A 12263-nucleotide genomic window follows, 5' to 3' on the forward strand; every position below is an offset into this window, starting at 1 on the left:
CCGAGTTTATTAATTTTATTATTATATGCTTAGAACTACCGACATAGATAATCATAATAATTCGTCTTTTCCTACAAATAGTATACATTCATTTTTATAACAAAATTGTATTCATTCAATGGTTGATTAAAGTTACCTAGCACTTACTAATTATAATAGTAGTTAACATTTATTTTATGGATGTAAAACAAAAATGACCACTTCTTAAAAACACAATTAATTTCAATATAGTAGACAGCAAATAATTATATACTTATAAAATAGCATAATATAAAATTAGATGTCAAATTATAATCACAAGTCAGAATACCAAATTACTAACTAGTTATTACCTCAAAATTATTCCTATTCATAAATCATATTATTAATTGACATACAGCGAGGAAAGTAATCTATACAAGCTTTATTATTAAACAGTAAAAGTCAAAATATTGCATTTATAAATTTGTGTCTTTACGCCTTTAACTGGTACTACAAGAGGTCGTAGAATTGCACCTCTAACGATTACAAATCGATGAAAAAAGTACTTTCAAAAATCAAATTGTGATAATGTCCCGATTTTGCTTTCAACTCAAGAAAAATCACAAATAAGAACCTATCTTATATTTTATACAGTTTAATTTTAAATTAAATTATTTATAAAAAAAACTTTATACATTTTAGGAAAAACTAAAATAATCACTCAGTCAGCTTTTTTATGAGCCATTAAATTATAGCTTATACGGCAAAACAGCGTAGAGATAAAACGGTTACAAACTTGAAGAAAGTAATCGACTTGTAAGTGACAAGTTACTTTAATGAAATCTTCAATAATAGAAGAGAAAAGCTTAGTTTAGGATAGCGTAACATAAAATATTGATTTCGCTACATAGATATATTAAAGTAATTATAAACAAATGTGATTTTCTTTTAGTTAATTGAATATTTTTAGTTGCAGTCAAAGTATTTCAATTAAAGACTGTGAAAAAATTGTAGTACAAAATATAATAAATCAAAAATGTGTTCTGTAAAAGCAAATGTGCTTTTATTTTCTCCCACTTAACTTTACATTATTTATAAAAGTTGTACAGAAAATTACATTACTCGCCACTGTAAGAGTTAAAATGATTTACACCGAAGGCTAAAAAGTTTTATACGTATTCCCATAAAAATTGTACCGTAAGTATATTATGCTATTATTTAATATCAGTAATATTGATATTATCGAAGAAAAAAATTAATAAGCGCCTTTGAAAATTGTAAAAATTTCAAACTTTTAATAAAAAAGCGCATAAGAAAAATTACTTACGGCAAGTCATAAACAAAATCAAAAATCAAGCACGCAAAACCTAGTTTTTTTAGAAACTTCCAAAAAGATTCATGACATTATACATTTTTTTTTTGTTTATAAGATACATTATTGGTTTTTCGGTTTTAAACATTTAGTTACTTTGAACACAAACAGAGTACATTTGTAGTAAAAGTAGTTAGTTAAATTAAACATTTGATGGTAAACGACAATCGTGACCCGAATATTCCAATAATAATGGTTTGTCCTCGAATTTTCGCTTACGCGATAGAAAAACCCGAACATTTTCGTTTAGTATTGCACAATGCACATGAAGTGCTTAACTTGTGCTTTTTTAATGACAAAGAATCGATGAAATGATAAATATCTTAACTATAATACATGAAAACTATATACTATTTATGTGTAAATCTGAACACATCAATATAATATTGAATACATTCATATTCTTGTTGAAAGCTCATGACGCAACGGTCGTGTAAACATTTTTTTTTTTTTTTTTATCGCTGAATTGCCCAGACTGGGAGGGAACGCTTTCGCTTTGCTTCCCTGTGTAAATATTATTAGTCGGACCAACTACCAAGAGTGTAGTAGAGTATTGTAATTTTTATATTTTTTACTTTATTCAGTTTTGCGTTAGCGTTTGCTCCATACGTGTAAATATTATCGCATTTTCCTTTTGTTCGAACAAAGGGAGAAGGAAGAAGATAATACGTTTGAATGCCTCAGGCATTTCTCCAACTCGCGCTAAGGGGAGACGTAGCATAAAATATGTTATTTTAAGTCGAGCGAAATTTAAAATGTACTCACGTGCGGCAGCTACAGACGATTCCGGTGGCAAAGTGGGCGGCAACAGTTCAACAATTCCAGAACCGAAAAACCTCTTATCCAGAACTTGCAACAGTTGCAAAGCGGTATCTCTAGCCCAGGACCGTGGACAGCCCGTATTCATCAAGGTCACGTTGATAATAGCCGTGTAATGATCACAAGGGTACTCCCTGATAAAAAGAAAACAGTAAACAGTGTCATAAGTTATATTACTTACTGATCAAGGTATAGGAATACAGACAGAAATGGAACATTACACTCCCTTATTAGAGAGGAGGCTTCGATTCGGAGAAGAGTTATTTGAAAATAAAATAGACCATTCAGACTCCGCATTTGATAGGTTATTATTTTTTTTTTTTTTTATGTAAACCCCAAACGCTGCTCTCGATCGAAAAGCAACACCTAAAAACACCAACACCAATATCGCCGACTTTATTTAGCCAAAAGGTGAGTGCGAGGGTACTCCCCTCCCCTAGATACCCACCAATAGTAGGTTTTTAATGATAGCATTATTTAATTAGGAGGCGTTACTACATTTGTTCAAAACTTTTCCTTCAAATTTATTTAATTAGCGGTCCTATATATATTTATGTCGTCTAAAAGCCTTTGTTTAAATATTATAAATTATAAGCCCGGGACAATTTTACGCCCGAGGATGAAACACCGCTCCTCCCATCCCCCAAGTTACGGCCCTGAATATAGACCACCTAGCCCGAAGTGTATCTCTAATATAAACAATAACAAAAATAAATCAGATTAACCCACGATTAGCTTATGTTCACACTTGACAAGTATTCTTCATTTCTGCCTTATCCACTGCAGTAATCAGTTAAAGCTACGATAGTAAGTCGCATATTAGTGTAATCAGTAACAACATAAACATATGAGTACGTTAGTACATTAATAAATAATACCGAATATCAGTCACAAGTAACAACCCCCATACATAATCGGACTATTAAACAAAAATAAAACACATGTCGCATTTAGGAAACTTATTGCAAGTGTAAGTGCTTAACCATTCACGCGCAGAAATGTGGTTGTCCTTTAGTAATCACACCGTGTGTAATTCAAAAATCTGCTGAACTCTAGTCCACATAAATTGTAAGTAGCAATTAGGACCAATAAAAATAAATATAATACAAAAGTAATTTGCGGCTATTGAGCGGCCAATTTATTTCGTAATAACCTATTATATGATCGCTAACCGCCGGTCTATTCGCCAAACGCCAAAAGGAAATCAATAAGAAACTAAAAAATTGTGGCCCTCCCGTGTAGAATTGAATACACACGCGCCTTGTACTGGGAACAATAATAATATTATACGAAAACATTTATAGATAAATAGCCAATTTGTAAACAATAAACAAAAACGGCTTGTTCGAAAGTGTAAAAGAATTGTGAGCTGATCTTATTCGGATGAAACGATCAAACGCTAAAAATGAAAATGTTTTCTATTATTATTTATACTTTTTAACATACGTTTTTTTTGATACCTATTTTTTTTTTACTCTACTTTAAGTTGATAAAGTGCTACACTAAAATATTTAAACGCACGCGCGGGAAATAAATAAACAATAATGTAAACCTTTCAATTTAAAATGTTGTCTGAGACAAAATAACTGACTATAACTAGAGTATGTATTTCCGGAGAGTTATTTTGTAAAATCACCAAAACAAATGTACAAATATTTGAATTTGCAATTTGAATATAATGAATTTAGGTCACAGATGTTAAATGAAGTCCCGCTTTAAACTACGAGCGTATAAAAAAAAGGGAAGTGAAAAGAAGTAAGGAGAGTATATAAGAAAAATAATCAAGAATATAATAGGATAGAATAAGAGACGATGAGTAAACGAGATAAAATAAAATAATAATGTGCACTGACTCACAATCTCTCCAAACAGACAGGGTGTAATGATGATTGGTCACCTAAAGGCCAAACTCACAATTTTAACATGTAACGAATACACCTACATCTATTTCTATATTTTCTTAGCGGCCACTCCAGTCCACTCACATACTTGTCTCCATTAATAAATCCTTTCATTTTATGGTTTTGTCTACCTCTACCTCTCCGTGTATTTTCTTCTACTCTGATTGCCGTGCTTTGTCTTTACTACTTAATATTCTTCCCGCATTCTACAAATGTCGAATCAATAAAAAAAAGGAAAATGTATGTTTTTTTTGGTCAATTTCAATGTAAAAATTGTAATGGCGATAAGGGCGCAGCGTTAATTGAATGCAATTTGATAGTTATTCATAATATGATAATTATAATTTGATTAATTTCGAAATATTAAAAAATTACACTAGTACTGATAATATACTAAATAACAAGTCACAAAGTACATACTAAAAACTCAGGTTACAGAAATTTCGATTATCCAGATTAATTAATAACAAATGTGGATTTATCGGATTATCCGTATTTGAATTTTTAAAAGTTAAATAATACAATTATTGTTTCAAATAATTGTTACAAACTGACAGTGTACATGTTTGTTATAGCAGTTTTATTACTTAACTTGGATAAAAAAAAAATGAAGTCTGGAGAATCTTACAGCATTAACCGTAAACTAACCGCAAGCCATAGCTGGGGATATTATTAGTTTTCTATAAGGAGAACAAATATAAGGTGATGCTAAACAAAAACCAAATAATTTTCATACTAATTTCTATTAGTTTTAGAGTAGAATTTTTTAACGTATACCATTTTTATTGTGAGTTAAAACAATTTAGGTCTTCAGCATAACGGCATATACCCTATAGCTATTAGCCAAGCTTATTTGGGGTTTTTTTTTTTAGTATGATGGTTAAATATAAAATGAGGCATCGCCCTTCCCCCACTTCCTTGAAATATCTTCAATTTTCAATAACACCAGCATAGTAAAACGCGTCTAGTCGATGTATGTGGTCGAAATTAGGATGCAAAGCATACCTGGTGCTGAATATCACTCCTAGGGCATGAAAACAGGCATCGGCAACCGATGGCACGGCCGTGTAACAGCGGTCGACCACCCAATCGAGAAGCGCGCCCAAGTCGGGATTGCAGTCCAAAAGCAGTACCACGGTTTCCATGGCCAAATGATGTACCCGTTTGTCGGGATGAGCCAACAACGTGTCGATCCACGCGTAAAGCGATCCATCGGGCTCGGCCAAGTTGTGATTGAAGCACGAACCGCACGCGAGCACGGCGCAAGCCGCCTGCAGCGAGGCCATTTGCAGGTCATCCTTGATTGTTTCGACGGTGGCTAGGCTGGACGTTCCACCGGTGGAGGTGCTGTGCTCGGCCCAACCGCAGAACAGCGTGAACAGGCTCTGTCGCAATTCCCGTTTCAACAGGGTCCGGTAGGTCCCGACTGAAAATCATATAAAATTATGTTTTTTAACATACAACCATGGTCTATGCAAATTGATTCGAGCGCATATATATTTTGCACTCCCCGACTATTAAGCAAGAACCACAATCAGCCAGATGAGTCAGGAAAGAAAATTAATCAAACAATAAGTAAGTGTATACTATTAAAATGTGTATATTAATAATTTATTCCGTTTATTAGTTCTCATCCTTAATTACATTAGACATTAGTATCCGGTACGCGCAAGAAGTTGAAAGGGCTAAATATATGGCTAAATATATACCAACCCAAATAAATAATTGTCTGACGAGAACAAAATACTTATATAACTAAATCGCGTGCCTGATGGTTAATCGCACAAAACTCATAAGGTGCTAAGTTTTATTAATGAGTGCTTAGTAACACTTTTTTATTAAAAAAAAACTCATTTTATTGGTAAAAAATACAGAAAAATGTCGTAGAATTAAAATTTTACGCTTTTAGGGTACATTTTAAAGAACAAAATATAAGCCAGACCAGTACAGTACGTTTTACTGTCCAAATTTGAATCGAAGAGTTTTAACGAAAATTAATCTTTAGAAACCTACATATCCTACTGGTCATATCTATCATACCGGCGGTTTTGTACCGTACTTTATGAAGTCAAATAAAATAAAAAGCCCTGCGCTATCCTACCTTCCGAATACACCTCGAGCTGTGCTATTTATTGGGAATCCAACGGGCGAATTGGATACTATATTCAATATGTTTTATTCAATAACTTTTGGTACCCAACTGTGTTAATAAAGCCTATTGTGTATGCGCACCTCTTGTTCCCCTCATGACGAACCTTTCGCGTTAGATGTAATTCCACAAACGATTGACAACGCGAGTGCAACACGAATTATTATTTGTATATTATAATAAAATAATAGTGTATGTATGTACTTGAGCACATCAAGTGTAGAAACAGCTCGACTGTAAAATAAATTCACAAAAACAACTATTGAAAAACGCCTCGAGCCATACTCCTGAAAGATGTTCTTCCAATATCTCATGTTAACTGAACTAATTATCTTCCAACACGGTTATATCTTTTGCCTTTATTACATTTATTATACCAATGATAAATATTGAAATTTATTTGAACAACTAATGAAATGAACTGTTTTTTGAACCGTATTTTTCGTTTTAGCTCGTAACTGCTTTCAGTCGGTTGTTTAGCGATTTGATGAACTCGAGGAGAGGCTCGACGTCAATTTAATATCCTAATATTGGGATTAAATTTCGATTAGTTAACGCAAGTCATCTTAATAACATTAAATTCAACTGAAAGTCAATTAGTATAGATCGGCTTTGGTTTATAAGGTACATAGGTATTCATTCGAATCAGAAATTTAAAATCATTTTTCGTTTATAAGTGAATATTAAAAAAATAATATGGGCACAAGAGCTCATATTACATGTAAGTAATTTATAAAACAACTATTGAATACTAATGGCACGCGTGTAATAACATTAACTACGCTGTAAATTAATTTTCATGCATTTATATAGTCTTGAAAACGTTGAGACATTTTTTTAAATATTCATACAATTCAATGACTTTTATAAGATAAATTACTAAGAAATGGTAAGTAAGAAAGTAATGTATCATTACATAAAAATCATGTATACCGCGTACCTAAGTCACTGTCACAAAATTTTTTATGCCATCAAGTTTTTATTTTTATTTTATATTTTAAAAATGTATTTACTCTAATAAATCACTCAGTATCTTTGGCAAATCATAAGACTTGCAAATCACGAGCGGGTCGTCAGCAATATAAAACTGTATTGAATCGGTAATTACCATTCACACTTTCTTAACTGTGAAGTCGCAACGGCGAGGGGATAAAAACCATAGAATACCTATTTTTTATTGTATTATACCATAAAACATCGAAGCTAAAAAAGTTCTTAATTAAGGGAAAATGTAAAGGAAAAATTGATAGGCGATTTTCTAATTAGAAACTCGTAACAAGACCAAAGGAGTACAAAATCTACCACTGGTTTTTCCTACAATGAATCATAATGATAGTCACCAAAGATTCAACTTTTTTTTTATATTTATTTTAAAATATAAATACCAGCCTAACTTGTTTTTTTACTTCTATTTTTACTTTATATTCTATTCGGATTTACTCACGTTCAAAGCTTTTAATCATCTTTCTAACAAATTTGCAGAAGTACAATTTAATTTCGCGAAGACTATCTTTATCGGTTTCTTGCTCTAAACAAATTCTAGCTCCATCAACATATTCTTCTATTGTTGGGTGCAGTGAACAAGAGTCTCTTTCCAAAACAAACGAACTGAAAAACGAATAAAAAACAAACATTAATTTAAATATATTATACTTTATTTATATATTTATATTTCAATTGGTAAGAAAAACGATCTCAAAAAAATCAGCTATAGTTTCTTTTTTTTAAGCCCAGCAAATATTTGGTATTAATCCAAAAACACTTAACTTGGAGAGTTTTTTTTAAACCAGGTTATTGCAAACTCTAATAAACTTTTTAATATTTTTGATATACCTGCATCCAAAAGTCCCATAACCTGCAATAAGCTCAAATACTTTAACTAGTTGTAAGCGCAGAGCGTCTCTTCTTCTACGTCTCCTCATATTTTCTTGTTTCCTATCAACAGCCTCTTTAATGTAAACTATTAATTCTTCCATCAGATCTCTGTAAAAAACAAAATATTTTGTCGTAATAGTTTCTTAAACATTATTTAACTAATTATGGACTAACTTGAAAGCTTCAGGATTAATAGTTCCCATTGCATAGACAGCGGCGTCCCTGACGTCTGCTCCTGCTCCCTCACATCTTAGTAATGGTACGACTAACTTATACAATGCCGTTGGCGTTACGTTTTTACTATCATTTCGTTCTCCAATAGCTAAACTATCTGGCGAAGAACTCAAACTCAAATCTGGTGAAGCACATCGTACAACTGGATTTGGAGCAAGTGGTACGACGCGCATAGCAAACATTGCATAATACCTCCACAATGTCAAATATTGATCTCTCTCGTTTAGAGGCTTTTTAGGAGGAGCCGAGCTTCTCAACAGAGAAGCTCTATTATCACTTACAGGCCTGGTAAAATAAAATGGCAACATTATAAAAAAACAAAAAATAGACATGCCTGTTTGAAAGATGGTCACTTACGTAGGGTCAATGACTGTGAAGAGATTTTGAACACGAGAAAATACTAAAGGCCAAGCCTGAGCAGTAACGGATAAACATTGGTTCATGAGAACATTTTGTGATAAAATACCAAAAAGTATAGTACCCCAAGGATCGCTATTTCCAATACCGCCCAGTAAACTTAATGACGAAGCAGTCTTTGGAGAATTAACATCATCTTGGATTCCTAATAATTTAAAACCAACAGTCCACATTAATTTAATTTATGTAAGTGTATGCCGTGTATTCATTGTACCAGCAGTCCATATTGGAGCACTTCGGTCGACAATCCATTGTAGATCTAGAGAATTTGCAGCTGATGCAGTTAGAGCTGCTGATTTTTCCGCTGAAGGTAGTATAGGCAAACATCGTTCTATTAATTCAGGAATAGCTTTATCAATAACATCAATAACTGGCAGTTCTTCTTTGTCTATTTATAATATAATAAATGCATTATTATTGTTTATTACCAACATCTATTGTTGTAGTTATTTTATATTTTATAACTCATGACTAATATTTTACTGACCTAATATTTTCATGAGACATTTTATTTCCCGAAGTATGTGAGCTGACAAACGCCTAGGGCAAGGTCTGCAGTTACACAACATTACCAAAGCAAAAGCTTCGGCTTGAGAAAACTCTACTCTGTTAGATTTAAGAGGATTATCAGTTGAGTCAATTTTTTTATTTTTTTCTGTCAGATTCTTAACCAATCCTGAAGTCAAACTATTTTTCCAACTAGTCAGCAATTGCAACAACATGCGTAATCCATTATCGACTAATTGTGGAAATGTATCCTGAACGTCACGAGCCAAGAATTGAGTAAAACCTAAATATTTATTTCAATTAAAAATTTAAAAAATAACTTGAAAAATATTTCATTATATACTCGTTATAACGTCATGACGCCACTCAGGAAAGTCAATGATTAAAGTCTGTAAACTTTGATAAGCTAATGCACGTAGTTCTTCATCCATATGCACGGTTAAACGAGACAACATATCAACAAGTTCAGCCCCAGTCATAGTCTCCGGTATTAAACGTGGAACTGCCGCAACACAAGTTCGAAAGAGATCAATGCGAGGTTTTCTTTCACCTGTTATCATCTCGTCAGGCTCCTAAAAATTTAATATTTTGATGAATAAACAATACTTAAGCTTGCAATTATCTTACGCTCTTATAAAAAGGTTAAAATGTTATAAACTTGAATGCTTATCAAAAATTTGTATTTTTTTTTTTTTTTTTTAATGAGTAAGTAGATATCATTATAATTTATATTATTTTGTTTACTACTATAATTATGTTTGTTTGACCATTCTCGCGTTGGTTTATTATAATTTTTGCTGTTTTATTGTATTAGCTATAATAATTTTTGCTTATTTTAAGTCTTGCTTATTTCTTTTGCAAATTTTTTTAGATGGCTCCCAAACAAAATATTTATGTGTTTAATTTCTCAGTCTTACAATGTAGTTTTGACTTTTGACAAAAAAAAAAGTATACGAAACAATTTTAATATAATATATAACTATATTAATAAATATTATTTACTTTGTTCATATTTTGAGTGCATGTCATCATCAGTGGTCTTCCGTAATGGGCGTCAAGTGCTCTTAATATTTCAACAAACACTCTACGCACATTCGGAAAATATGTATGAATTCCGATATTTTTTGCAGTGTCTTCAGTTAGCATCTATTTAAAACAATTAAATCATCATATCACCAATATCATTACAATTAAAACATTTTAAATGTACACTTGCCTTATTCAAAAAAGTTTTTTTAACACGTAGAGTGCTTCCGGAAGGCAAAACTCCAGTTGTACCAGGCATGGGAGGTTCACCTTCTTTTTGTTCAAGGCTATCGGCTACAACAAGAAAAGCCCGAAGACCAATACTCATTCGTTCTGGTGTGAGTATCAATTTTATTGGCCGCCCTACACTCAACAAATCATATACTATTTCACGCATAGCGAAGTCTAGTCGTTCCTAAATTTAAAAAAATAATAGTTTATGATAAAAAAAAAATTTAATAAAGAAACTAACAAGTTACCTGAGCAATGAACTGAATGATTTTCACAAATATATTCAAAGGTGTATCGCGGGGTACAACTGCTTTGGATCCTTTAGGAAATAAAGAATTCACTATGCTCTGTAATCTGGATTGGGTAGCCGAATTGCTTTCACATTTTATTCTTACCATATATACCCAAAGTAACCGATATAGAGCCTCTATAAAAACAAATATGATAACTATATAAATGCATAAAACTAAAAATAAATTTAAAATTATTCATAATAGTATGTAAAATGAAAAATGTATAGTATTTAAGTAAATTAAATTACCTAAAGCCACTCTTGACATGTTAGGATCTCGGTTTTTTAGGTTTGACAAACACATAGCTAAGAAGTAATGCCAATTTTGTAAGAAAAATGCTTTTTGACTTACACAAAGCAAACAGGTAACTAAAGGGAATAATGACAATCTATGTTTTGATTTAGTACACATATCCAATGTGGTTGAATAAAGTGACTCTACAAAATTTTTTAAACATGGAACATTAACTTCATTTTTGACAATCTAAAAATAAAATAAACATAACTTGATTTAACTTAAAATTGTTGGCTTAAAGTAACAGTATTAATTACCCCTGCCATAGGCAGCAAAATTTCAACAAATAGCCCAGCCATCGAATGTTTAACGTCTTTGTCTTTGACTTCAAGAAAATACTGAGCACACTCTTGCATAAATTGAAAGGAAGCTTCAAAATCTTCAATTGGAACCATCTATTAAATAAAATAATAAAATAAAATAGATATTCATCTGTTTACAAACATATTGTACATTGCAAATTTTTTTAAATCATTTTATATGTTTAAGGTCTACATTTGATCTACTTTTTGCCATATAAAATACCATTCAGGTACTGGTCATATAGAATTGCTACACGAATAAATTGGTTTGGTGGTTTAAAGATTATTGTAAGTACAGACATAAAAATAAAAACACATCATCATACCTTCTCAGTTACACATCAAAGCTATCAGATTTAAAAATAATATTAAATATTAATAAAACTAACCTTGATTCGAAAAAATTTCATTCCCATTAACAAGGATATTATAGCTTGAGTCACATGAGGTGATGGTTCTTTTGCCCTGAGTTCCTTCAGTTCAGCCATGAATCGTTTTCTGACTGATAGAAATCTTGACTGTGCTAATACACCCAAAACTTCAGCATATAAATCTGCTACCATGTGAATATTTTGAGCGTTCGGACAACTCTGTGCTCTAAATTCAAATTATATTTATGTTAAGACTTCCTTAAAAAACACTATTTGTTGCTTAGCACAAAAAACCTATGAGAAAAACTCTTAAATTTCGAGGTAGTGTTTTCTCAATTGATTATCAAAATATTATATTAGCTAAAATATCTTGAACCCAAACTAATTAAGAACTTTAGACAAACTATATACACTATTTTGAATTGGCTTATGCAACCCATTAAGGGCCATAGCCACTTCCTCAGAGAAGAAGGTTTGCTAATGGATACTCAAACCAGAGTAGTATCGTTTG

General features: G+C 31.9%; 1 protein-coding gene across 3 annotated transcripts in view; it reads right to left on the reverse strand.

Moving 5' to 3' along the window:
* LOC126840948 (protein furry) overlaps positions 1 to 12263 on the reverse strand; it is a 78318-nt gene that overhangs the window by 64688 nt on the left and 1367 nt on the right. For all 3 annotated transcript variants that reach the window (XM_050577042.1, XM_050577043.1, XM_050577041.1), the window contains exons 5-19: positions 11771 to 11978; positions 11337 to 11474; positions 11034 to 11268; positions 10741 to 10919; positions 10452 to 10676; positions 10238 to 10381; positions 9579 to 9807; positions 9216 to 9518; positions 8943 to 9116; positions 8669 to 8873; positions 8252 to 8596; positions 8036 to 8185; positions 7647 to 7810; positions 5059 to 5479; positions 2099 to 2286 (exon numbers count right to left, since the gene is read on the reverse strand). In XM_050577042.1, coding sequence (XP_050432999.1) covers positions 2099 to 2286; positions 5059 to 5479; positions 7647 to 7810; positions 8036 to 8185; positions 8252 to 8596; positions 8669 to 8873; positions 8943 to 9116; positions 9216 to 9518; positions 9579 to 9807; positions 10238 to 10381; positions 10452 to 10676; positions 10741 to 10919; positions 11034 to 11268; positions 11337 to 11474; positions 11771 to 11978 — 3308 coding nt within the window. The remainder of the gene's footprint in view (positions 1 to 2098; positions 2287 to 5058; positions 5480 to 7646; positions 7811 to 8035; positions 8186 to 8251; positions 8597 to 8668; positions 8874 to 8942; positions 9117 to 9215; positions 9519 to 9578; positions 9808 to 10237; positions 10382 to 10451; positions 10677 to 10740; positions 10920 to 11033; positions 11269 to 11336; positions 11475 to 11770; positions 11979 to 12263) is intronic.

Source organism: Adelges cooleyi, unplaced genomic scaffold (genome assembly GCF_023614345.1).
Source record: "Adelges cooleyi isolate 19-005CV unplaced genomic scaffold, UGA_ACOO_1.1 ACOO_flye_CR_arks_rails_tigmint_CR_PRNA_376, whole genome shotgun sequence".
In the NCBI taxonomy this organism is placed as follows: Eukaryota; Metazoa; Arthropoda; class Insecta; order Hemiptera; family Adelgidae; genus Adelges; species Adelges cooleyi.